The 23,270-nt window shown below is 43.5% G+C and overlaps 1 protein-coding gene across 1 annotated transcript; it reads right to left on the reverse strand.

The window, feature by feature from the left end:
* Positions 1–542: 542 nt before the first annotated feature.
* On the reverse strand, positions 543–20,654 carry MRPS14 (mitochondrial ribosomal protein S14). Its single transcript, XM_012444395.2, has 3 exons — positions 20,566–20,654; positions 3,883–4,041; positions 543–987 (listed from the first exon to the last, which is right to left on the reverse strand). The coding sequence occupies exons 1-3, from the start codon at positions 20,608–20,610 to the stop codon at positions 805–807; spliced, it is 387 nt and encodes a 128-aa protein (XP_012299818.1). The 5' UTR covers positions 20,611–20,654; the 3' UTR covers positions 543–804.
* Between the last annotated feature and the right edge of the window lie 2,616 nt (positions 20,655–23,270).

Here is a 23,270-nt window from a genome sequence, read left to right on the forward strand (position 1 = left end):
AGCCTGGCTATCCCCCATCTACTGTTTATCTAACAATAACAGTAAGGGGAGCTCTGCAGTTCAGGACAGCTAGCCCAGCATTACAAACTGCCATAGATGAGCTACACGTCAATTAGTTGGATTACATGTAAGATAATATTTTAAGAAATAACACTCTTAAAAATACAAAAACCCTGGGCCGGGCACGGTGGCTCATGCCTATAATCCCAGCGCTTTGGGAGGCTGAGGCAGGTGGATCATGAGGTCAGGAGTTCAAGACCAGCCTGGCCAATACGGTAAAACACTGTCTCTAATAAAAATACAAAAAAAAAAAAAAAAAAGTATTAGCCGGGCATGGTGGCAGGCGCCTGTAATCCTAGCTACTCGGGAGGCTAAGGCAGAGAACTGCTTGAACCTGGGAGGTGGAGGTTGCAGTGAGCCAAGATCGTGCCACTGCACTCCAGCCTGGGCAACAGAGCAAGACTGTCTCAAAAACAAACAAAACAAAAAAAAGCCCACAAAACCCCTTATGTTACTAAAAGATTAAACTTAAAAGGAGGATATAAAAGTATTCACAGAAAATTATTTATTATACTACTGTTTGCACTATGTATGGGAACAGTATGTTTATTAAGTCCAAGAGAAAAGATAATTCACTGACATGAAACACTCAAATTTCTTCATTTTAAAAGTAGTTTATAGATAGCATCAGGTAGACTAAACAACTATACTGGGCCCGTGTAAAGATTAGGGTTGGGTCTATTAAATACATCTTTTCTTGCTGGAACCAGCTTCCCTGCAAGCTCAGTAGGTTCTGGAGCTCATTTACCATATCGCTCGCTGGACCCCAGAAAGTTGCCCGTGGTCTGCTAAGTGACGGAAGACGATACGACTAAGCCTCCAGCGCCGCTTCACACCACGCGGACGGGACGTCAGAACACACCGATTTCTGATTCTAACCGGACAGCTATCCCGGGGGAAGGCAGCAATTTCTTCATCAGCCACGTCCTAAGGGAAATCACATTATTACACAGATCACATTACATTGTTGCACATACTGTATTTTGCTCCTTCTTACTGGCAGGTAATTTTTTTGTTCTTGTTTTTTGAGACAGAGTCTCGCTCTGTCACCCAGGCTGGAGTGCAATGGCACGATCTTGGCTCACTGCAACCTCTGCCTCTGGGGTTCGAGCGATTCTTCCACCTCAGCCTCCCGAGTAGCTGAGATTATATGTGTGCACCACCACGCCCAGCTAACTTTTTGTATTTTTAGTAGAGACAGGGTTTCGCCACGTTGCCCAGGCTGGTCTCAAACTCCTGGGCTCTGGCAATCCACACCACTCAGCCTCCCAAAGTGCTAGGATTACAGGCGTGAGCCACAGTCATGGTACTCCTGCAGTGAAAATGTAATTTTCATCCACAATTCATTCATCCACCCTACATTTGATGGTCATCTGTGTCATCTTCCGATTACAGCAAATATGAATAGTGCTGCTACATACTCTTGTTTAAGTCATTTGTAAAGTATGTGAATGTATTTCTATTGCCTCTTCATGATTATGATTTTTGAATCATGAAAGTTTGAAACCTCTGGGATGATGATCAAATTAAGGAGGGAATGTGGCTTGAGAGAAGACTAGAGAAGGAGGAAGGAGAGTATCACACGGAGTCAGTAAAGATTCTGACTACTGGAGAAGTAAAGGGGAGTGATCAGATGAGTTTCATTTTTAAAAAAATCATTCGCAAGGTAGAGGATGAATCAGGTAAGGGCAGGTAAGGGCAAAGTGGTTGAGGGGAGAAAAGTAGGGATTTCAGCAGTAGCTTGGGCTCAGGTTTTGTCAGCAGAGATTTCTTCTTACGTATGTGTTCAAGAGTGTGTGTGTGCATAGTACTCACTTTCATCTGGTAAGTGTGCTGACGAGTATGATGGACCCTGTGCTAGACTGTGGTACAAGCAAAATAACACATTAAAAGAACACAAATGAATGTATAAAAGCTCATCCATGTGTTACCATTATGAACTAAGAGAATTACATGAAATAACATGATTCAGCCACTGAGTAGTAGACAATAAATGCTATACAAGGAACTGGAGAGGAGAAATGACTGAGCAGGAACATTGAAGCCAAGTTTCGTGGAGGTGGACCTTAAAGAATGGCTACAAATTATTGATTGATTGAAACATACCCCTTCTTGTTTCCAGAAAGATTTAAGGCAGTTTACAAATGATAAAACTGGGGCAAAAAGAAATGAGAGTAGAAAAGATAAAACCCTCAGGACACAAAAGTGCATGCTATGAACGCCTGGAAGATGGTTGGAACTGGGATGTAAACTTGACTTGTAAGCTACTTAGCAGGCAGCAGAGAACCATGATCACTTTCCATGATTCACAGACTCTGCAGTTATTGCTGCTAGTCACACCAGAGCCATTTCTTCTGGGTGTCTTCATAAATGTACTCAAACAATGTATCTCCAGCTGTATTAAGGTATAACTGACAAAAACTGCATATACTCAAGGCATACAATGTCATGATCTGCCATACAGATACACTGTGAAATGATTACCACAATGAAATGAATGCATCCCTCACCTCACAAAATCACCTTCTGTGTGGGTGGTAAGAACACTTCAGATCTACTCTCTCAGCAGTTTCAAGTATACACTACAGTACTCCTGACTACAGCCATGGTGCTGTGCACTAGCTCTCTAGAATGTATTAATCTTACAACAGAAAGTATACCCCTTTGACCAGTATCTCCTGATTTCCCCAGTGATACCCCCAGTCCTGCTAGCTCCAAGCAACCACCTTTCTACCCCCTGCTTCCCTGATCAGTATCTTGAGCTCAGTTTCTTGGGGGCCACTTTTTTTTTGAGACAGAGTCTTGCTCTGTCGTCTAGGCTGGAGTTGAGTGGCATGATCTCGGCTCACTGCAACCTCCGCCTCCTGAGTTCAAGTGATTCTCCTGCCTCAGCCTCCCAAGTAGCTGGGATTACAGGCGTGTGCCACTGCGCCCAGCTAAGTTTTACTCCTGACCTCAGGTGATCTGCCCGCCTCAGCCTCCCGAAATGCTAGGATGACAGGCATGAGCCACCACGCCTGGCCTGCCACTTCTTATTACTCCCTAAATGTAGGAAAGTAGCTTAATGCCCATTTTAGTATAAGCCATAACCCAGTGGTCCAAAACCTTCAGTTTTCTGCTCATCTGGCTTAACCCAGACAAGACTAAAAAGAATCCATAGTAATAAATAGGATGTGTAGCATTCTGCCCACTTCTCTAAATGTAATTTTTAAAAAATCTGAGCTCTCAATCAGTTGAGTGGCCTTGAGTTTAATTTGTATCTCCCTGACAAGCCTCTTGAACACAGATATTCTACATCACCACTTAGGTGCAGGGCCTTATGCTTCAGAAAGCCAAGCAGGGTTGATATCCTCTTATTCAACCCAAGCAGTGTGACAAGAAAGTAAGCCTAAATGGAAAGGCACTTTGGCACACAGAGGTGGGCAAGGGAGTTCAGGAAGACAAGCTCAGGATGGTCCTGGGTAAGGAACAGTTTAGGCCACATGCTAGGCATACAGCCTGCAACATCAGCAATGCCTCCCAATGCCTTGCCAGTTAAAAGACTGGGATGAATTCAGGGAGAGACCTTAGGTGAAAAAAGCCACCCAATTCAGCAGTACTTTGTAAGGCTGGCATAATGAAATGGTTGAAAGGCTACCTGGGAGTGAATAGTCTTTAATTTGAAACTCACCAAAATCAGTTTCAAGGCTATTTGTTTATACTGACTTGGATCTTATTCTCCAGGAATTATACAGATACCAAATCATAACAAACAGTAGCAAAAATGATCTGACGTCAGTTAATGATCTTGTGGTAGAAAGAGACTCATCTTAATCCGCCAACCTGTAGAAGTTTCGGCAAAATGGTATTCTTCCTGAGTGAATTAACACGTAGCCTCTCATCTGCGTATTCATAGGCCATTTTTCGTCTCTTCACATCACGCCACATTCTCCAGTCTACATAGTAACCTCGAACTTGGCCTGAAGCTGATGAAGGAACCATCTGAAAGAAAGAGACAAGAAACAAGTGAGGCATAGCCAGGCCCACATTCTGAATGTTCCTCAATCCTGCAATTCTCTTTCTGCCACTGTTTATGACCTAGTATTCTTTTAAGCGTTGTCTTAGATCAGTTTAATAATTTAAAATAATAGACTTCCTAATTCAGAATAAATAACTTTTGCGGATATATATTAAGTCAAAATCATAGCAATATAATGCCAATAACATACGTATTGGAAGGTGAAAGACTTAAGATTTCCAGTAATTTTTATTCTTCTCTTTGACCTGTTCTTAGGCCAATGGTCACATGGTTCAAAAATAAAAAAGGTATAAAAAGACACGCAGTGAAAAGTCTCCCCCCAACCTCATTCTTCACCTGCCCAGTGACTCCCACGCCCCACAGGTACCCACTGTTTCTAGTTTCTTGTATATCCTTCAGAGATTTTTGTCTGTATACACTCCCCTATTTTTCATTCCCTCTTTTCAGTTAACAATATACCTTAGAGATCTTTCCATATCTGAATGTAAAAAGCTTCCCCATTTTTTTCATATTGCATAATCTACTATATAGAAGCATCATAATTTAACATCCCACGTATTGCTGGACAGACTTACCTCACTATTAATCATTAAAAACAATGCTGCAGTGAATAATGTCTTAGAAATCATTTCATATGTATTCCTATGTATCTTGAAGATACAGTCTTATTTATTTACTTTTTTGAGATGGAGTCTAGCTCTGTCACCCAGGCTGGAGTGCAGTGGTGCAATCTTGGCTCACTGCAACCTCCGCCTCCTGGTTCAAGCAGTTCTCAGGCCTCAGCCTCCTGAGTGGCTCAGACTACAGGTGCCCACCACCACACCTGGCTACTTTTTTTTGAGAGTCTCACTCTGTTGCCAGGCTGGAGTTCAATGGCGCGACCTCGGCTCACTGCAACCTCTGCCTCCTGGGTTTAAGTGATTCTCCTGCTTCAGCCTCCTGAACAGCTGGGACTACAGGTGTGCACCACCATGCCCAGTTAATTTTTGTTTTTTATTTTTAGCCAGAGATGGGGTTTCACAATGTTGCCCAGGATGGTCTTGATCTTTTGACCTCGTGATCCACCTGCCTCGACCTCCCAAAATGCTGGGGTTACAGATGTAAGCCACCATGCCTGGCTTTTTTTTTTTTTTTTTTTTTTTTTTTTTTGTATTTTTAGTAGAGACAGAGTTTCACCATGTTGGCCAGGCTGCTCTTGAACTTCTGACCTTAAGTGATCCATCTGTCTTGGCCTCCCAAAGTGCTGAGATTACAGGGGTTAGCCACTGCACCCAGCGAGGATAAATTATTGGGAACAAAACTGCTAGGTCAAAGGGTACTTTAAAACTATCACTGACCTAACATTTCTCAGCACTAGTTGTCCAGTAATAAGACAGTATATTCCTTGTTGTCTCACATTTTTGTGGTGACAGTGTATAGTTCTGACTGACAGTACAGGTAACGAACGGGAGTACAGATCACAAGAACAGTCTCTCAAAACAGAGGAAATATTACATGTTAATTAAACTGCAGCTATAGGAAAATGATGGTTTCCATCAGAGAATACTACAAACACCTCTATGCAAATAAACCTGTAAATAGAAGAAATGGATAAATTCCTGGACACTTACATCCTCCCAAGACTAAACCAGGAAGAAGTTGAACGTCTGAATAGACCAATAACAAGGTCTGAAATTGAGGCAGCAATTAATAGCCTACCAACCAAAAAAACTCCAGAACTACACGAGTTTGAAAGGTCTTTTAGGCGGACTGACTGTGCCATGGTAACCTCTGTGACCTGCACGTACACGCCAGATGAGTTCCTGGAACTAGAAAGTCTGAAGTAACTGGAAAACCACAAAAGGAGAAGAAACGTCCAACCCCTGTGGTGCCTAATTAATTTTGAGATGCTCTTCTATTGTTCCTTATTCCTGCCTCAACTGATAAGGCAACTGGACTTTGTAAGCAACGTTGGTCAACCTTGTAACTCCAGACCCTACAACCCCATCACAGCTTGCAAAAACCACCCTGACCTGTAACTTCTGTAACTTTCCACTGCCCACCCCAAACCTATAAAACCAACTCCTGTCCCACTGCCCTGCACTGACTCTCTTTTTGGACTCAGCCCGCCTGCACCTGGGTGAATAAACAGCCATGTTGCTCACACAAAGCCTGTTTTGCGGGGGGGAGGGGGAAGTCTCTTCATTCAGAGCATGCGTTTTAATATTTTTGGTGCCGAAACCTGCGACAGGGGTACTCCTTTGGGAGATTGACCCCCTGTCCCTGCTCCCCCTCTGTGAAGAGACCCTCCTGAGACCTCAATACTTCAGCCCAGCAGCTCCATGCTGAATAGCTCTCTCACCACCTTCAGATCCGGTAAGCAGTCTCTCCCTCTTTCTCTCTTTTCCTTTAGAGAAAAGGAAACAAGTCTCTCCCTTTTTCTCTCTCTTTTCCTTTAAATCCTTCTCCTTCTAGGTAGAGAAAAGGAGACAAGTCTCTCCCTCTCTCTTTTCCTTTAAATCTTTCTCCTTCTAGTAGAGACAAAGCTTTGAGACACTATCCGTGTAGGGACAGAGGAGACAAATCTCTCCCTCTTGCTCAAAAACTCCAACCTTGGTCACGGACTCGGGAAGACAGTCTTCCCTTGGTGTGTGGTCAATCTTGGGGATGACTGCCTTGATAACTCATGCATGTTACAGCCCAGGATTCAGTCAGGGCCAACTACTGAAGACCCCGGTAGCTGCTCGCTCCTTCTCTTCCTCTACTCTACTCCTTTCCTTAGAACTTCTCTATGGGCAATATACTGCCCTCTATTCCTCAGTCTTCGCCTCTAGCCTGCATCCTAAAAAACCTAAAACCTCTTCAGCTGTCACCTGATCTGAAACCCAAACATCTAATTTTTCCTGTAACACAGTCTGGCCTCAATACAAATTAGACAACGGTTCCAAACAGCCAGAAAACGGCACTTTCAAATTTTCTATTCTGTAAAACCTAGACAATTTTTGTCAACGAATGGGCAAATGGTTTGAGGTGCCTGACGTCAAGGCATTTTTTTTTTTTTTTTGAGACAGTTTCCCTCTGTCACCAGTCTGGAGTGCAGTGCCACAATCTTGGCTCACTGCAATCTCTGCCTCCCAGGTTCAAGCAATTCTCCTGCCTCAGCCTCCCGAGTAGCTGGGATTACAGGCATGCACCACCATGCCTGGCTAATTTTGTATTTTTAGTAGAGACAGGGTTTTTCCATGTTGGTTAGGCCTGTCTTGAACTCCTGAGCTCAGGTGATCCGCCTGCCTCAGCCTCCCAAAGTGCTGGATTACAGGCACGAGCCACCGCGCCTGGCCCAGGCATTTTTTTTAGACTCCAATCCCTCCCTATCTCTGCTCTCAATGCAACCCATCCCAAATTTTCCTTTTCTCCCTTCCGTCTGCTCCTCCTGCCTCTGCTAGCAACCCAGAATACTCCTTGCCCGTCAACCCTTCTGATCTTTCTCCTCCGTTCCTGTCCAAACCAGACTCCAATCCAGCCCTTACCCCCACCACCTGAGACTCCCTCCTCTTCCTCTGCCCACAGCCCACCACTTTATGCCCCTCCTGTCGCCTCCCTACCTCACACCTGCTCCGGCTTACAGCTTGGTCCTATGGCTAACTCCTAACTGCCCCTGCCCAACAATTCCCCCTTCGAGAGGTGGCTGGAGGAGAAGGCATAGTTAGGGTGCATGTTCTTTTCTCTATCCGACCCTTCCCAAATTGGCCAATGGTTAGGCTCCTTTTTATTAGATCCTACTAAATATATACAAGAGTTCCAATATCTAACCCAGTCCTATAACTCACCTGGAGTAACTTAATGTCATCCTTACTTCTACTCCATCCCTGAAGAATGATTAATATGTATTTTATCACCCAATCAGCCCCTCACATTTAAAAAAAGCCACAGAAATTAGAATCTGTCCCTCAAACCCCACAACAAGAACTAACCCTGCCTTCAAGATGTTCAATGGGGAAAAAGCTGCCTGGCAGCAGTGCATCTCAGAACTACAGATACTTGCCTCTGCTGTAAGACAAACCCCAGTCATACCACTGGCTCGTAAAGACTTCAAAGCACCCAGACTGCAGCATGCAGCTGTCCCTCCCAAACCTTGCTTCAAGTGTTGGAAACCTGGCCAACTGGGCCAAGGAATGCCCACAGCCTGAGATTCCTCCTAAGCTCTGCCTGGTCTGTGTGGGGTCCCCACTAAAAGTTGGACTGTCTGACTCATGTTGCTGCTCCCAGAGCTTCTGGAGCTACAACCCACAGCTCCCAGATCAAATTCTTCCCAGATCTCCTTGGCTTGGCAGTTGAAGAGTAATGCTGTCTGAACAACTTGGAAGCCCCCTGGACCATCACAGACACCAAGCTTTGGGTAACCCTTATGGTGGAGGGTAAGTCCATCCCCTTCTTAATCAATACGGGGGTCACCCACTCCATGCTGCCTTCAAGGACTTGTCTCCTTGGCCTCCATAACTGTTGTGGGAATTGATGGCAAGGCTTACAGGCCTCTCAAAACTCCCCAAGTCTGGTGTCAATTAGGCCAACACTTCTTTCCACATTCCTAATCATACCCACTTGTCCAGTTCCTGTTAGGCCAAGATATCCTAGCAAAAATACCTGCCTCCTTAACTATTCCTGGGCTACAGCCACACCTCGTTGCCAACCTCCTCCCCGAACCTGTAACTCCCTCAAAAGCTCCCCTTATACACCCTACCTTAACCCTAGGGTGCGGGACACCACCTCCCCATCCCTTGCTACAAGTCACTTACCCCTCATCATCCCAATCACCCTTATCCTGCTTAACGCCAGTACCCCATCCCACAACAGGCTTTAAAGGGACTAAAGCTTGTTTTCACTCGCCCATTACAACATGGCCTTTTAAAGCTTACAAATTCTCCTTACAACTCCCCTATTCTACCTGTCCGGAAACCAGACAAATCCTATAGGCTAGTCCAAGACCTTTGCCTCAACAATCAGATTATACTTCCCATCCGTCCTGTTGTACCAAACCCTTATACCCTCCTGTCTTCCATACCCATATCCACAACTCACTGTTATGTTCTTGATCTGAAAGACGCCTTTTTCACCAACCCCTTACACCCCTCCTCTTAGCCTCTTTTTGCCTTTACTTGGACTGACTTTGTCTTTACTCAGGGAGTTTTGAGAGGTCTGGAAGCCTTGCCGTCAATTCCCACCAGTCCCAGCAGTTAACCTGGACCATCCTTCCCCAAAATTTCCTCTTCACACCTCACACACTTACTTTCAGCCCCTCGCCTTCTCCAGCTTGATGCACTCTTTATTGAAACACCCACAGTAACCATTGCTCTTGGACCTGACTTCAACCCAGCCTCTCACTTAATACCTGACACAAACCCTGAACCCCATGACTGTATCTTCCTAATCCATATAGCATCCTCTGCATTTCCTCATATTTCTCTCTTTCCTATTCCGGATCCAGACCACACTTGGTTTATTGATGGCAGCTCCTCAAAGCCCAACCGATCATCACCAGCAAAAGCAGGTTATGCAATAGTGTCTCTCACATCTATTATTGATGCTGCTATGTATCCCCCTTCTACCACTTCTCAACAAGCTGAGCTTACTGCTTCAACCCACGCTCTCACACTTGCAAAAGGACTGCATGTCAATATCTACACTGATTCTAAATGTCTTCCACATTCTTCATCACCATGCTGTTATATGGGCAGAAAGAGTATTTCTTACTACACAAGGGTCCTCCATTATCAATGCCCCCATGATTAAAACTCTTCTTCAAGCTGCTTTACTTCCAGCCAAAGTCGGAGTCATTCACTGCAAGGGACACCAGAACCCATCAGATCCCATTACTCAAGGAAACGTGTATGCTGATAAAACAGCAAAGCAGCAGGTGATGCTCCAATACCTGCCCCTCATGGCCAGTATTTCTCCTTCTCACCTGTCATTCCCATCTACTCTCCCACCAAAAACTTAACCTGTAAATCACTTCCTACTCAAGGCAAGTGGTTCTTAGATCATGGAAAATGCCTCCTTCCTGCCTCACAAGCTCATTCTATTCTCTTGTCCTTTCAAGACCGCTTTCATGTAGGGTACAAGACACAAGGCTGTCTTTTTTTTTTTTTTTTTTTTTTTTTTTTCTGAGACGGAGTCTCACTCTTGTTACCCAGGCTGGAGTGCAATGGTGCGATCTCGGCTCACCTCAACCTCCGCCTCCTGAGTTCAGGCAATTCTCCTGCCTCAGCCTCCTGAGTAGCTGGGATTACAGGCACGCGCCACCATGCCCAGCTAATTTTTTGTATTTTTAGTAGAGACAGGGTTTCACCATGTTGACTGGGATGGTCTCCATCTCTTGACCTCGTGATCCACCAGCCTCGGCCTCCCAAAGTACTGGGATTACAGGCGTGAGCCTCCGCGCCCGGCCTCAGGCTTTTAGAACCTCTCATTTCCTTTCCATTGTGGAAGTCCATCCTCAAGGCAATCACTTCTCAATATTCCACCTGCCACTCTACTACTTCTCAAGGCTTCCTCAGGCCCCCTCCTTTTCCTACACATCAGGCTTGAGGGTTCACTCCTGCACAAGACTGGCAGATAGACTTTACTCATATGCCCCATGTTAGAAAGTTCAAATACCTCCTGATCTGAGCTGACGCTTTTACAGGACGGGTGGAGGCCTTTCCCACAGGGTCTGAAAAGGCCATCACAGTGATTTCCTCCCTTCTGTCAGACATAATTCCCTGCTTCGGTCTCCTACATTCATAGTCAGACAATGGACTGGACTTCATTAGCCATATCACCAAAGCAGTCTCCGCCCTGGGCATCCAGTAGACTCTCCACACCCCATACCATCCTCAGTGCTCAGGCAAAGCAGAAAGAACTGATGGCCTTTTAAAAACACATCTCACCAAACAGCCTGCAACTTAAGAAAGACTAGACAGTTCTTCTACCCCTTGCTCTTCGCAGAATTCAGGCCACTCCTCGAGAACCCACAGGGTACAACCCCTTTGAACTCCTATATGGCCGTACCTTCCTGCTTGGGCCCAACCTTATTCCAGACATCAGCCCTCTTGGTGACTACCTTCCAATCCTCCAGCAGGCCAGACATGAAATCCCCAAGCTTCTCTAACTTAACCTTCTCTTACCTACTCCAGATATTCAGCCATATGAAGACACTCTAGTCAGACAGTCAGTTCTGAAAAAGAGCCTGGCCCCTCAGTCCCTACAACCTTGGTGGACAGGACCCTTTCTGGTTGTCTACAGCACCCCAACCGTTGTCCGCCCGCAAGACCCTCCCCAGTGGGTTCGCCGCTCCAGGGGTAAGCTGTGCCCATCAGACAGCCAGCCTGACTCCTCCACCTCCTCCTGGAAGTTGCAAGGACTCTCTCCAGCCTCTTCTGAGGAAACTTAAATGCCCTGTTTTTGTTTACACTGCTGGTTTACACTTTTCCTTCAGGCAATTACTGCCAATACTTTGTGGTTTTATCCCCAGGCTGCCACCCTCCACTCTCTTTTAGAGTGGTTAGATGATCTTCAGTGGCAAGGAACTCTCCAGTTCTTCCACCCCGATTAAGTCCTCTTCTTTTCTTTTACACTCACTCTTAATATCGTTCCCATTCTCCTGCTACCCTCTACCTCTCCCTGATTACCTCCAATATACGGGAAACCTAACCTACTCTCTCCTAGCCAACTCGAACCTTTCCTTAGCCAGAGATTGCTGGCTATGCATTTCCCTCTCCTCATCCCACCATGCAGCCGTTCCTGCCCTACTGACCGACTGGACAAACTCTCCCGTTTCTTTATACCTGTAGACGTCTTTCAACACCCCCAACCTGTATTCCCCCAAAGAACTACTCTACCTCCTACACAGAATCGACAGACACATCCCAGATATCTCATCTCAACAGGCTGCTGCTCTTCTCTGCACCTACCTACCTAATCTTTCTCCCTATGTAAACTCGTTCTGGGACTGCTAACCACATAAACAACTATTCCTATTGCCACTCCCTTATGCATTTCCGACAATCACCCACTGGAATCCCCCTAGGAAATCTCCCACCCTCTTTGTGTTCCTTTACACTTCACCTCAAGAGCCCTGCCACCTACATTACCCTAAAAATAGGAGCATATGAACTGCACATTACAGAAAAGCCCTCCCTTATTACTAGCAGCCTTAAAAACATCAATAGCAGGTTTTGCCTAGGTAGGTCTTCACCCTCTCACTCCACCCTTGGCTACCCTCCCCTTGCTCCTCAGACTCTCCTCCAGAACCCTCTTCCTGTCGGCTCATACCCAATCTTGTTAATGAACTTGCGTAGTTACTTACAGACAGCACATGCTTCCTCATACACCATGAGAACAAAAGCTCTCCCTCCCACAGTTACCCTACCAAACCCCACTACAACCTCTAGCAGCCACAGCCCTTGCTGGTTCCCTTGGCATTTGGGACCAAAGCCCACCCTCGGAACACTTTCTCAGCTTTTTTTCCTCTGTGGTTCTTCTTACATCTTCCTTCCTACCAACTGGATAGGCATTTGTACCCTAGTTTTCCTTACTCCCAAAACTCAGTTCGCCAACAGAGACAAAAGCCTCCCTGTTCCCCTTGTGGTCCCGACATGACACAAGCGGGTCATTCCATTGATCCCCTTACTTGTAGGGTTAGGAATTACTACTGCACTCGGCACAGGCATTGAAGGCCTACCACTTCAACTGTCACCTTTCGTAGCCTCTCTAATGATTTATCTGCTAGCGTTGCAGAATTAACTCCATCACTGTCCCTTCTACAAGCTCAAGTAAATTCCCTAGCTGCAGTTGTCCTCCAAAACCGCAGAAGTCTTAATTTACTGACGGCTGAGAAAGGTCTTTGCCTATTCCTTAATGAAGAATGTTGTTTCTATGTAAAGCAGTTCAGCCTCATATATGATGCCACCAATAAATTAAAAGAAAGAGGCCAAAAGCCCGCTAATCAGGCAAATTGTTATTGTGGACCTGGCTGGACTGGCTGGACCCTCTAACTGGAAGTCATGGCTTCTTCCAATCCTTAGTCCTGTGATACTTATCTTTCTCCTTCTCTTATTTGGATGCTGTGTTTTCCGATTAATCTCTCAATTTCTACAAAATTGTATACAAGCGATAACCAATCAGTCAATACGGCAAATGCTCCTTCTAACAACCCCACAATATCACTCCTTGCCCCAAGATCTCCCAGCAGTCTAAACTCTTTCCCATTTTCAGGTTTCCACACCACCCTCAATCCCGCTTGAAGAAGCCCTGAGAAACATCACCCCATCACCCCTCTGTGCCAGCCTTCCTAATATTCTACCACCCTCCACTCTTCATTTCTTTTTCCTTTATATTATTAATATAAAAAGACAGGAAAGTAGGTCTTTTAGACTGATTGCTCCATGGTAACCTCTGTGACACTCCAGATGAGTTCCTGCAACTAGAAAGTCTGAAGTAACTGGAAAACCACAAAAGAAGAAGAAATGACCAACCCCTGCAGTGCCTAATTAACTTTGAGACATTCTTCTATTGTTCCTTATTCCCATCTCAACTGATAAGGCAACTGGACTTTGTAACCAACCTTGGTCAACCTCGTGACTCCATACCCTACAACCCCCTCCCAGCTTGCAAAAACTGCCCTGAACTGTAACTTCTGTAACTTTCCACTGCCCACCCAAACCTATAAAACCAACTCCTATCCCACTGCCCTGCACTGACTTTCTTTTCAGACTCAGCCCACCTGCAGCCATGCTGCTCACACACAGTTTGTTTGGGGGTCTCCTCATTCAGAGTATGCATTTTAACAGGGTTCACAGCTGAATTCTACCAGAGGTACAAAGAGGAGCTGGTACCATTCCTTCTGAAACCATTCCAAACAATACAAAAAGAGGGAATCCTTCCTAACTCATTTTATGAGACCAACATCATCCTGATATCAAAGCCTGGCAGAGACACAACTAAAAAAGAAAATTTCAGGCCAATATCCAAGATGAATATTGATGCAAAAATCCTTAATAAAATACTGGCAAACCAAATCCAACAGCGCATCAAAAACCTTATCCATCGTGATCAAGTCAGCTTCATCTCTGGGATGCAAGGCTGGTTCACCATACACAAATCTATAAATGTAATCCATCACATAAACAGAACCAAAGACAAAAACCACACGATTATCTCAATAGATGCGGAGATGGCCTTCGACAAAATTCAACAGCCTTTTATGCTAAAAACTCTCAATAAGCTAGGTATCGACGAATCATATCTCAAAATACTAAAAGCTATTTATGACAAACCCACAGTCAATATTGTACTGACTGGGCAAAAACTGGAAGCATTCTCTTTGAAAACTGGCACTAGACAAGGATGCCCTCTCTCACCACCTCTATTCAGCACAGTATTGGAAGTTCTGACCAGGGCAATCAGGCAAGAAAAAGAAATAAAGGGTATTCAATTAGGAAAAGAGGAAGTCAAATTGTCTCTATTTGCAGACAACATGATTGTATATCTAGAAGACCCCATTGTCTCAGCCCAATATCTCCTTAAGCTAACAAGCAACTTCAGCAAAGTCTCAGGATACAAAGTCAATGTGCAAAAATCACAAGCATTCCTATACACCAGTATTAGACAGAGAGTCAAATCATGAGTGAACTCCCATTCACAAAGCTACAAACAGAATAAAATACCTAGGAATACAACTAACAAGGGATGTGAAGGATCTCTTCAAGGAGAACTACAACACACTGCTCAAGGAAATGAGAGGACACAAACAGATAGAAAAACATTCCAAGCTCATGGATAGGAAGAATCAATATCGTGAAAATGGTCATACTGCCCAAAGTAATTTATAGATTCAATGCTATCCCTATCAAGCTACCACTGACTTTCTTCGCAGATTTGGAAAAAACTGCCTTAAAATCGTATGGAACCAAAAAAGAGCCTGCATAGCCAAGACAATCCTAAGCCAAAGAAACCAAACCAAATCAAATCAAAACAAAAAACAACAATAAAAAAACAAAGCTGGAGGCATCACACTACCTGACTTCAAACTATACTACAAGGCTATAGTAATCAAAACAGCATTGTACCAGTACCAAAATAGAGATATAGACCAATGGAACAGAACAGAGACCTCAGAAAAAACGCCACACATCTACAACCATCTTATCTTTGACAAACCTGACAAAAAAAAACAATGGGGAAAGGGTTCTCTATTTAACAAATGGTGTTGGGAAAATTGGCTAGCCATATGCAGAAAGCTGAAACTGGATCCCTTCCTTACACCTTATACAAAAATTAACTCCAGATGGATTAACGATTTAAACATAAGACCTAACACCATAAAAACCCTAGAAGAAAAACCTAGGCAATACCATTCAGGACATAGGCATGGGCAAGGACTTCATGACTAAAACACCAAAAGCAATGGCAACAAAAGCCAAAATAGACAAATGGGATCTAATGAAACCAAAGAGCTTCTGCACAGCAAAAGAAACTATCATTAGAGTGAACCAGCAACCAACAGAATGGGAAAACATTTTTGCAATCTACCCATCAAAAGGCTAATATCCACAATCTACAAATAACTTAAATTTACATGAAAAAAAAACAACCCCATCAAAAAGTGGGCGAGGATACGAACAGAGAATTCTCAAAAGAAGACATTTATGCAGCCAACAAACATGAAAAAAAGCTCATCATCACTGGTCATTAGAGAAATGCAAATCAGACTCACATTGAGATACCATCTCACGTCAGATAGAATGGCAATCATTAAATTAGGAGACAACAGATGCTGGTGAAGATGTGGAGAAATAGGAACAATTTTACACTGTTGGTGGGAGTGTCAATTAATTCAACCATTGTGGAAGACAGTGTGGCAATTCCTCAAGGATCTAGAACCAAAAATACCATGTGATCCAGCAATTCCATTACTGGGTATATACCCATATACCCAAAGGATTACAAATCATTCTATTATAAAGACACATGCACATGTATGTTTATTGTGGCACTGTTCGCAATAGCAAAGACTTGGAACCAACCCAAATGCCCATCAATAATAGACTGGATAAAGAAAATGTGGCACATATACACCATGGAATACTATGCAGCCATAAAAAAGGATGAGTTCATGTCCTTTGCAGGGACATGGATAAAGCTGGAAACCATCATTCTCAGCAAACTGACCCAAGAACAGAAAACCAAGCACCGCATGTTCTCACTCATAAGTGGGTGTTGAACAATGAGAACAAATAGACACAGGGAGGGGAAGAGCACACACAGAGGGGTACGGGCTGGTCGGGAGGACAGCAGGGGGTAGGGGGATGGGGAGGGATAGCATTAGAAGAAATACCTAATGTAGATGGCAGGGTGATGGATACAGCAAACCATCATGGCATGTGTATACCTATATAACAAACGTTCTGCACATGTACCCCAGAACTTAAAGTATGATTTTAAAAAAATGATGGCTTTCAATAACTGATGTTTATAGAAGAAATATATGTATGGCAGAATACTGAGATGTTGACCACTACCTGCAGAAGTCTGGCCTGCAGACCCTGACTCAACAATGGATGGATGAATGCACTGTCACATCTAGTTCAATGATACAGGTGGGCTAGGGATGGCTGTTGGCTGCTTTCTGAGGGTGAAATGCAACCAACTGACCAAGACCCTCTGTCCATCCACACATTTATTCCATCAAAATTTTACAACAGAGGTTCTAAGTCAACATATTTGTGGATAATTAACATGGTTAAAACAGTGGTTATATGAATGATAAAAAGCTTTACATTTTGGGCCCAGAGTAAAGTCTATTAACAGATAATTCTCCTCCCACTGAGGGGCCATCCAGCACCAAGTTTATATGAGTAAACAGAGCAGAGACAAAGGGATGTGGGGTAAATAGAAAGCCTTTGATCTTCTCTATCTCTTTCCTATGCTAATGTTAATGAGGTGGCTGCCTTCAGCATGCCTCAATAAGACCTTTTGGTCCTCCAAAAGGTTTGAGATTACAATCTGTAACTTTTCCTAATAGTTAATATCTTGCCAGCCACCCCAAGTGAATAGCAACAGAATATAAAACTGAAAATAAGAATACTATAATAGAAAGCCAAAGCTTTTTCAATTTATTAACAAAAGATAAACATCATCTCCAGTACTCACATTACTAAAGTCTCACACCTTTAACAATTCTGCAATCACCTTTTGGAGAAAAAATAATCAGGAATAGAATTTAAATATTGATGTGGCATATGACTAAGTCCAGTGAATGCCTTGATAACCATGGCTGGAAATGCTTGTCACAGAAAGAGGGGCTTTGAAATTTTGACAGCAATTCAACCTTGAAATGTTGACAGAATTTTGACAAAAGTGGGGACAGAGGAGGGGAGAAAAGGTAGTTTGTTCAAACAAAACATGGAAAAGAACAATATATATTCATAAGATCAAGGAGAAACTATTCTGCCTGAGAAAACCATTCATGTTGAGGGGCAATGTGAGGTTTGCTTTTACCTATGAAATTGAGGGTAATGGTAATCTAGAAAACAAGATTAAGCATTTCTTCTTTGAATTCTTTTTCAAAGTATTCCTAATCAAATTCTCCTAAAAGACTTTTGTTTTTTAAAACAGTCTTTCATTCTATTTTGCATACCTTTTTTTCTTACTACAAAACTAATACACGTTTTTTTTGAGATAGAGTTTTGCTCTTGTTGCCCAGGTTGGAGTGCAATGGCACAATCTCGGCTCACTGCAACCTGTGCCTCTTGGGTTCAAGCGATTCTCCTGCCTCAGCCTCCCGAGTTGAGTACCTGGGATTACAGGCATGCACCACCACACCCAGCTAATTTTGTATTTTTAGTAGAGATGAGGTTTCTCCATGTTGGTGAGGCTGGTCTTGAACTCCTGAAGAATACACTTTCAAAATAAGACATTTATTGGCCTATTATATTATTTCTTCTGTGAATGTTTTTATGTCCTCTGTCTGCATTTCGACTGTGGTGTATTTCCTTACCAGTTTATAATGATGCTTTATAGATTAAGGTCACACTCTATTGTGCTCTGTAGGCATCCTATCATGCCCCTGTCTCTCACCCCTCTTCAGCTCCTAAAACCTTTCCACTGGGTCCTCTCAATCCATGGTCTACCATCATTTCTTTAAAATCTTTAAAATCCAACTTCTCTTAACATCTCCTTCACCTTTTGCTCTGGCTGAATTTTAAATCCCTCCTCACAGCTTTTCCCATAGCTTCTCCCATGGCTGGGTCTAGAGGTGGGATAGGTAAGTATCTTCCTTGCAGCTTCCAGTTCTCCTTTCTACCTGAAAGCTCCTGGCTTTGACTCACATCACTGGGCTTACTACCTCCCACTATCTCTCATCGTTGCAGTTATCTACCACAACCCCTGCCACTCCCTTTCATTTTTCCACAATTTTAGATCCTGGCTTACTGTCACTCTCTCCAATATTCTTCCTATCTTAATTCTTGGTGATTTCAACATACATGAAATTATACCCTGATCACTCTGATCTTTTAACACCTCTCCTTCAATGTTTTTTGTCCTCTACTCATTTATTCAATTCCATGCCCGTGCTGTGGGTATTTTATTATTAATAAGTGCAAGCTGTGTCATCTCATTTTGGGTATCTCATTCTCTATCACTTCTTTCTAGCTTGCTCCTTCTAACACCCCAATAACAATCCTTCTGGGACTTTCAATCTATTGATCCTACCATGTTTCACTTTTTTTCACTCAGCTTTTGATTTCCTGTCTTCCTCTCTCACTCAGCCTGAATTCCATTGTTCTATAAATACAATGTTCCCTTGAATACACCATCAGCTCTCTGGCCTTTCTCTCACTTCTCTGTACTTACTCCAATTCTCTTGACCATTTCTCCTGTCTATTTCCAACTCTTTTACATGGTCTGTCTCCCCTTAAACCTCTGACACTTTCTCCCACATCCTCACACTCAGCTGACGACTTCACTTTCTCCTTTATTATAAAATTTTATAATATTTTAATTTTATTATAAAATTAAATCAGTAGAGCATTTCTATAAATGCTCACCATCACACTGACTCACTAGCATCTGTACCACATGTTCTATATTACTTTCTGTTATTAGAGACCATTTCTGTCCAATACAGTAGCCACTAACCACATATAGCTATTAAGCACTTGTAACTGGTGCAACTGAGGAAGGTAATTCTTTAATTAATTTGAAATTCAAAACCAAAGCACTGTAAAGATTAAACAACTTTGTTATTTTGGTAGAACTATATTTTGCATTTTAATGATGGGAAATTTAGCATCCAAACTGAGATTTGCTTATAAGTGTTTGAAAATCTAGTATGAAAAAAAGAATGTAAATGTCGCATAAGTCAATATTATATCGAGTCCATGTTAAAAACCACAGTATTTTGGATATACCTGGTTAAATATACTAAACTTTCATCTACTTCGTACTTTTTAAACGTGGCTACTAGAAAAATTTTAAATTACATATGTGGTTCATATTATATTTCTATGGACAACAGTGTTACAGATGAACTGCCCAGTTCATCTGTATGATGCACAAGACCCCACCGCCTTTTTAAAAAGTGTTTTTGTAAAAAAACAACAAAAAAAGGCCAGTCAAGTGAAGCAATGGGAGTGGAGAAGGAACAAATACATCTGTAACTAGTTGTGATCAATTAGTTGTAAAGAGCACCAGCCTCCATTGCCTCTTGCCTAAAGGTACAGCTGTAGCAATTCTTCCCTCTAATACATCATCAGTTTTTAACTACAGGAGTTTTCCTTTTAATGCAAACATGCTGTTTTTCCTGCCATGTTTTCCCGTTTAAAAGAAAACCCCCCCTCTTCGTTAGTGACTTTTTTTGCTTCCCTTTACAGCAAAGCTCCGTTAAAGGCTTATCTATAATCCAGTGTATTTCCTCCTATTCTTTTGAACGCTTTCATCCTCATAACATCATCAAAACTGCTGTGATTAAGATCCCAACAACCTTAACACTGCTAAACCCTTCGGCCAATTCTGGACACTTTTTAATTGATTTATCAACTTTGAGCAGAGTTGCTCACTCCTTACTCTTTGAAATTCTGTCATCCTTGGTTTCCCCGCCATCCCACTCTCCTAGTTTTCCACCTCCCTAGCGGACAGCACCTTTCAGTCTCCTTTGCACGGTTATCTCTTAACGTTGTAAGTCTCTGAGGGCTCAATCCTCGGACCTCGTCTCCTATCCATTCACTCCCTTGTAAATTGGAGTCAATCTCGCATCTTTCAATGCCAGTCAGTTATATGCTTACGAAAACCAAATTGACATCTGCGCCTCGAACCTTCCCCGAACCAAGCCCAAGCAGGGAAGAGGGCGGAGAGAGAACCCTTGGGACTGGTCTGCACTGAGCACTACAGGTGGCAGAGCCATGGGGGACCCGCAGGTTATGAGATTTAGGGGTGAAGGGTAGGGGTGTGGATAAAGTTGCGGGCCTGACCTGCTTGAACATCCGCAGCACCGAACCCAGCACGGAGACCGCCATGTTGTCCGCGGCAAACTACAAAGCGCGGCAACTTTATTGACACTGACGAATGACGCAAGACGCGAGGGGCGGGCCCTGGGCCGACGGGGCGGTGGATGGGAATGTGGCCTACAGGAAAGCGGGGTCAGTTTTGGGATCTGAGCTCTCGCGATATTTCACGGAACCTGGGCAAATGACAAATCTGAAGGCGCCGCGTTGATTCTGAAGGCGCAGCCTGACACGCACACTCCTTGAGTGTTGGAGCACTTTCTTCCGTTTTACACACCCTGTTAAACTACATATGTCTCTGCCCTTCTCCTTTACTTCCGCCTTTACCTGCTAGTCTGTCGCCAGCAATTTCTCTTTCACTGCATGTTCTCGGTTCCGCTCAACATGCCCCTCCTATATCCTCCACTCGATTTAGGGCAGAAACCTAGGAATTATTGCCACCTCCTCCTCTGCCATCTCTCCTATAGATCCTGCAAATCTCTTTTCTCCACTATAATGGTGGTGTGATGATGATGGCAATGACAAAGATATTTCATATGTATGTCTGAGTTTATATATATATATTATATCTGTATTGGGATTTTAGGTTAAAAGGACGTAAATGTTTTGTTAGTCCTTGGTAGGGGCATTGCCATTTAAAAACTGCTGTTTTCAGCTTATAGTACAGGAAACTAGCCTTCAGGTCTTTAGAGCCGCTGTCCTTCCTCTGGGATGAACCCTTGGAGGGGCACTTGCCTTTGTGTGGATGTAAGGCAAGTACCACACACCTACGCTTCTGATAGAAGAGTATGGAGGAGCATATATTAGCTTGGCAAGTACCGTATCTTAGGTGTGTTGGTGGATGAAGTGGAGCGATGCCCGTATGCTACTTACATCTGCATTGTTAACATAGGAGCCTTCTGGGAGGGAGAGCTGAATGCGGACTCTTTTATTTAGAGGTTCAAATGTATCGGACCATATCTAATGGATGGGGAAGGTTTGACAGGCCAGCTGGCGGGTATAGAATCAGAAAACTAGACTGGCCTCAGGCAGGCATCTGTTCCTAACTCAAGCCCGTGTATTACCCTCTTGTCCTCCCCACAGCTGGGGTCATCTTCTATAAGCAGGTCAAGAAACAGGTGAGCTAGCTCTATGCACTCTGGCCTTTTCTTCCTTTCTGGAAAACTAATTCTAAAAGCATGTTTTTTGTTGCTGTTGTAGATTATGATTTAATTCTACGTTATTGGTGTGACTGGGAAGAGGGGCGAGAATCCACCTCTACAATCCCAAAGGAAGAAGAGTCAGGAGAATTATATACATCTAGAGTGAGCACAGGACTTAGGCCAGATATTCCTGGAAAGTAGTCAGAAAGACTTAGATTTAAGTCACGGGAGTTAGGCCAACCTGATTGTTTGCCCTTTCAAAGATAGCAAAATACTGGTGAATGAAGACACAGCCCAGGATCCAGAGCTCTTGTAGGTGGTGGAGAGGTTCATGCCCTGGAAGCTGCTGGTGCAAGTCTCTGGCTTTTTACTGGTTTTATGAAGGATATTAAAAAGGGCCGGGCCTGCTGGCTCACACATGTAATTCCAACACTTGAGGAGGCCAAGATGGATGGGTCACTTGAGGTCAGAGTTCAAGACCAGGCCAACATGGTGAAACCCCATCTCTATTAAAAATGCAAAAGTTAGCTGCGTGTGGTGGCAGATGCCTGTAATCCCAGCTACCTGGGAGGCTGAGGCAGGAGAACCTCTTTAACCCAGGATGTGGAGGTTGCAGTGAGCCAAGATTGCACCACTGCACTCCAGCCTTGACAATACAGCAAGACATAAAAAAAAAGATGCTAAAAAGGATACAGATGAACAGTCAGTTGGAAGAGATGAATGGGACAAGGTACGTGCGATGGAACTTGGAGCTTCCATGTCCTTTCCTGGTGGGGCTACCCTCCAGGAACCTCCACGTATTCAGCTATCTGGTAACTTCTGAAAGCATCTTTAAATAGCATTAGTAACTTCTTTCTAAAAATTGTGATATATATAACATAAATTTTACCATCTTCACCATTTTAAGTGTACACTTCAGTGGCATTAAGTACATTCACACGGCTGTGCGACCGCCATCACTGCCCGTCTCCAGAACACTGTGTCTTCCAGAACTAAAACACTGTACCATTAAACAGTAGCTCCCCGTTCCCCCTTCCCTTCAGCTCCTGGCAACCACCATTCTACTTTTTGTCCCTATGAATTTGACTACTTTAGGTAGCTCATATATATGGAATCATGCAGCATTTGTCCTTTTGTGACTGGCTTCTTTCACTTATAACATCTTCAGGTTTTATTCATGCTGTAGCATGTCTCAGCACGTCATTCCTTTTTATGGCTCAGTAATATTCCATTGTTTGGCTACACTACATTTTGTTTATTCATCTGTCATGAACACTTGCTTTGCTTAGACCTTTTAGCTATTGTGAATAATGCTATGAACATGTGTGTACAAATATCTTATACAGCATTATGATCTTGTTAGGCTGTTTTTCACTTTAAGAAGAGATTAAAGCACCTAATGGTGTGAGTGAGGCAGGAAACTCTGAGATACTGAGACAAGACTCCAGGGTCTTCTTTAATTAATTGTATTATTTTTTAAGAACAGCCTAAGATTTTTCCCCCGAAACCCCCAGTATACACTCCCCCATT

This window comes from Aotus nancymaae, unplaced genomic scaffold (assembly GCF_030222135.1).
Source record: "Aotus nancymaae isolate 86718 unplaced genomic scaffold, 86718_ANA_hifiasm-v0.15.2.pri h1tg000108l, whole genome shotgun sequence".
In the NCBI taxonomy this organism is placed as follows: Eukaryota; Metazoa; Chordata; class Mammalia; order Primates; family Aotidae; genus Aotus; species Aotus nancymaae.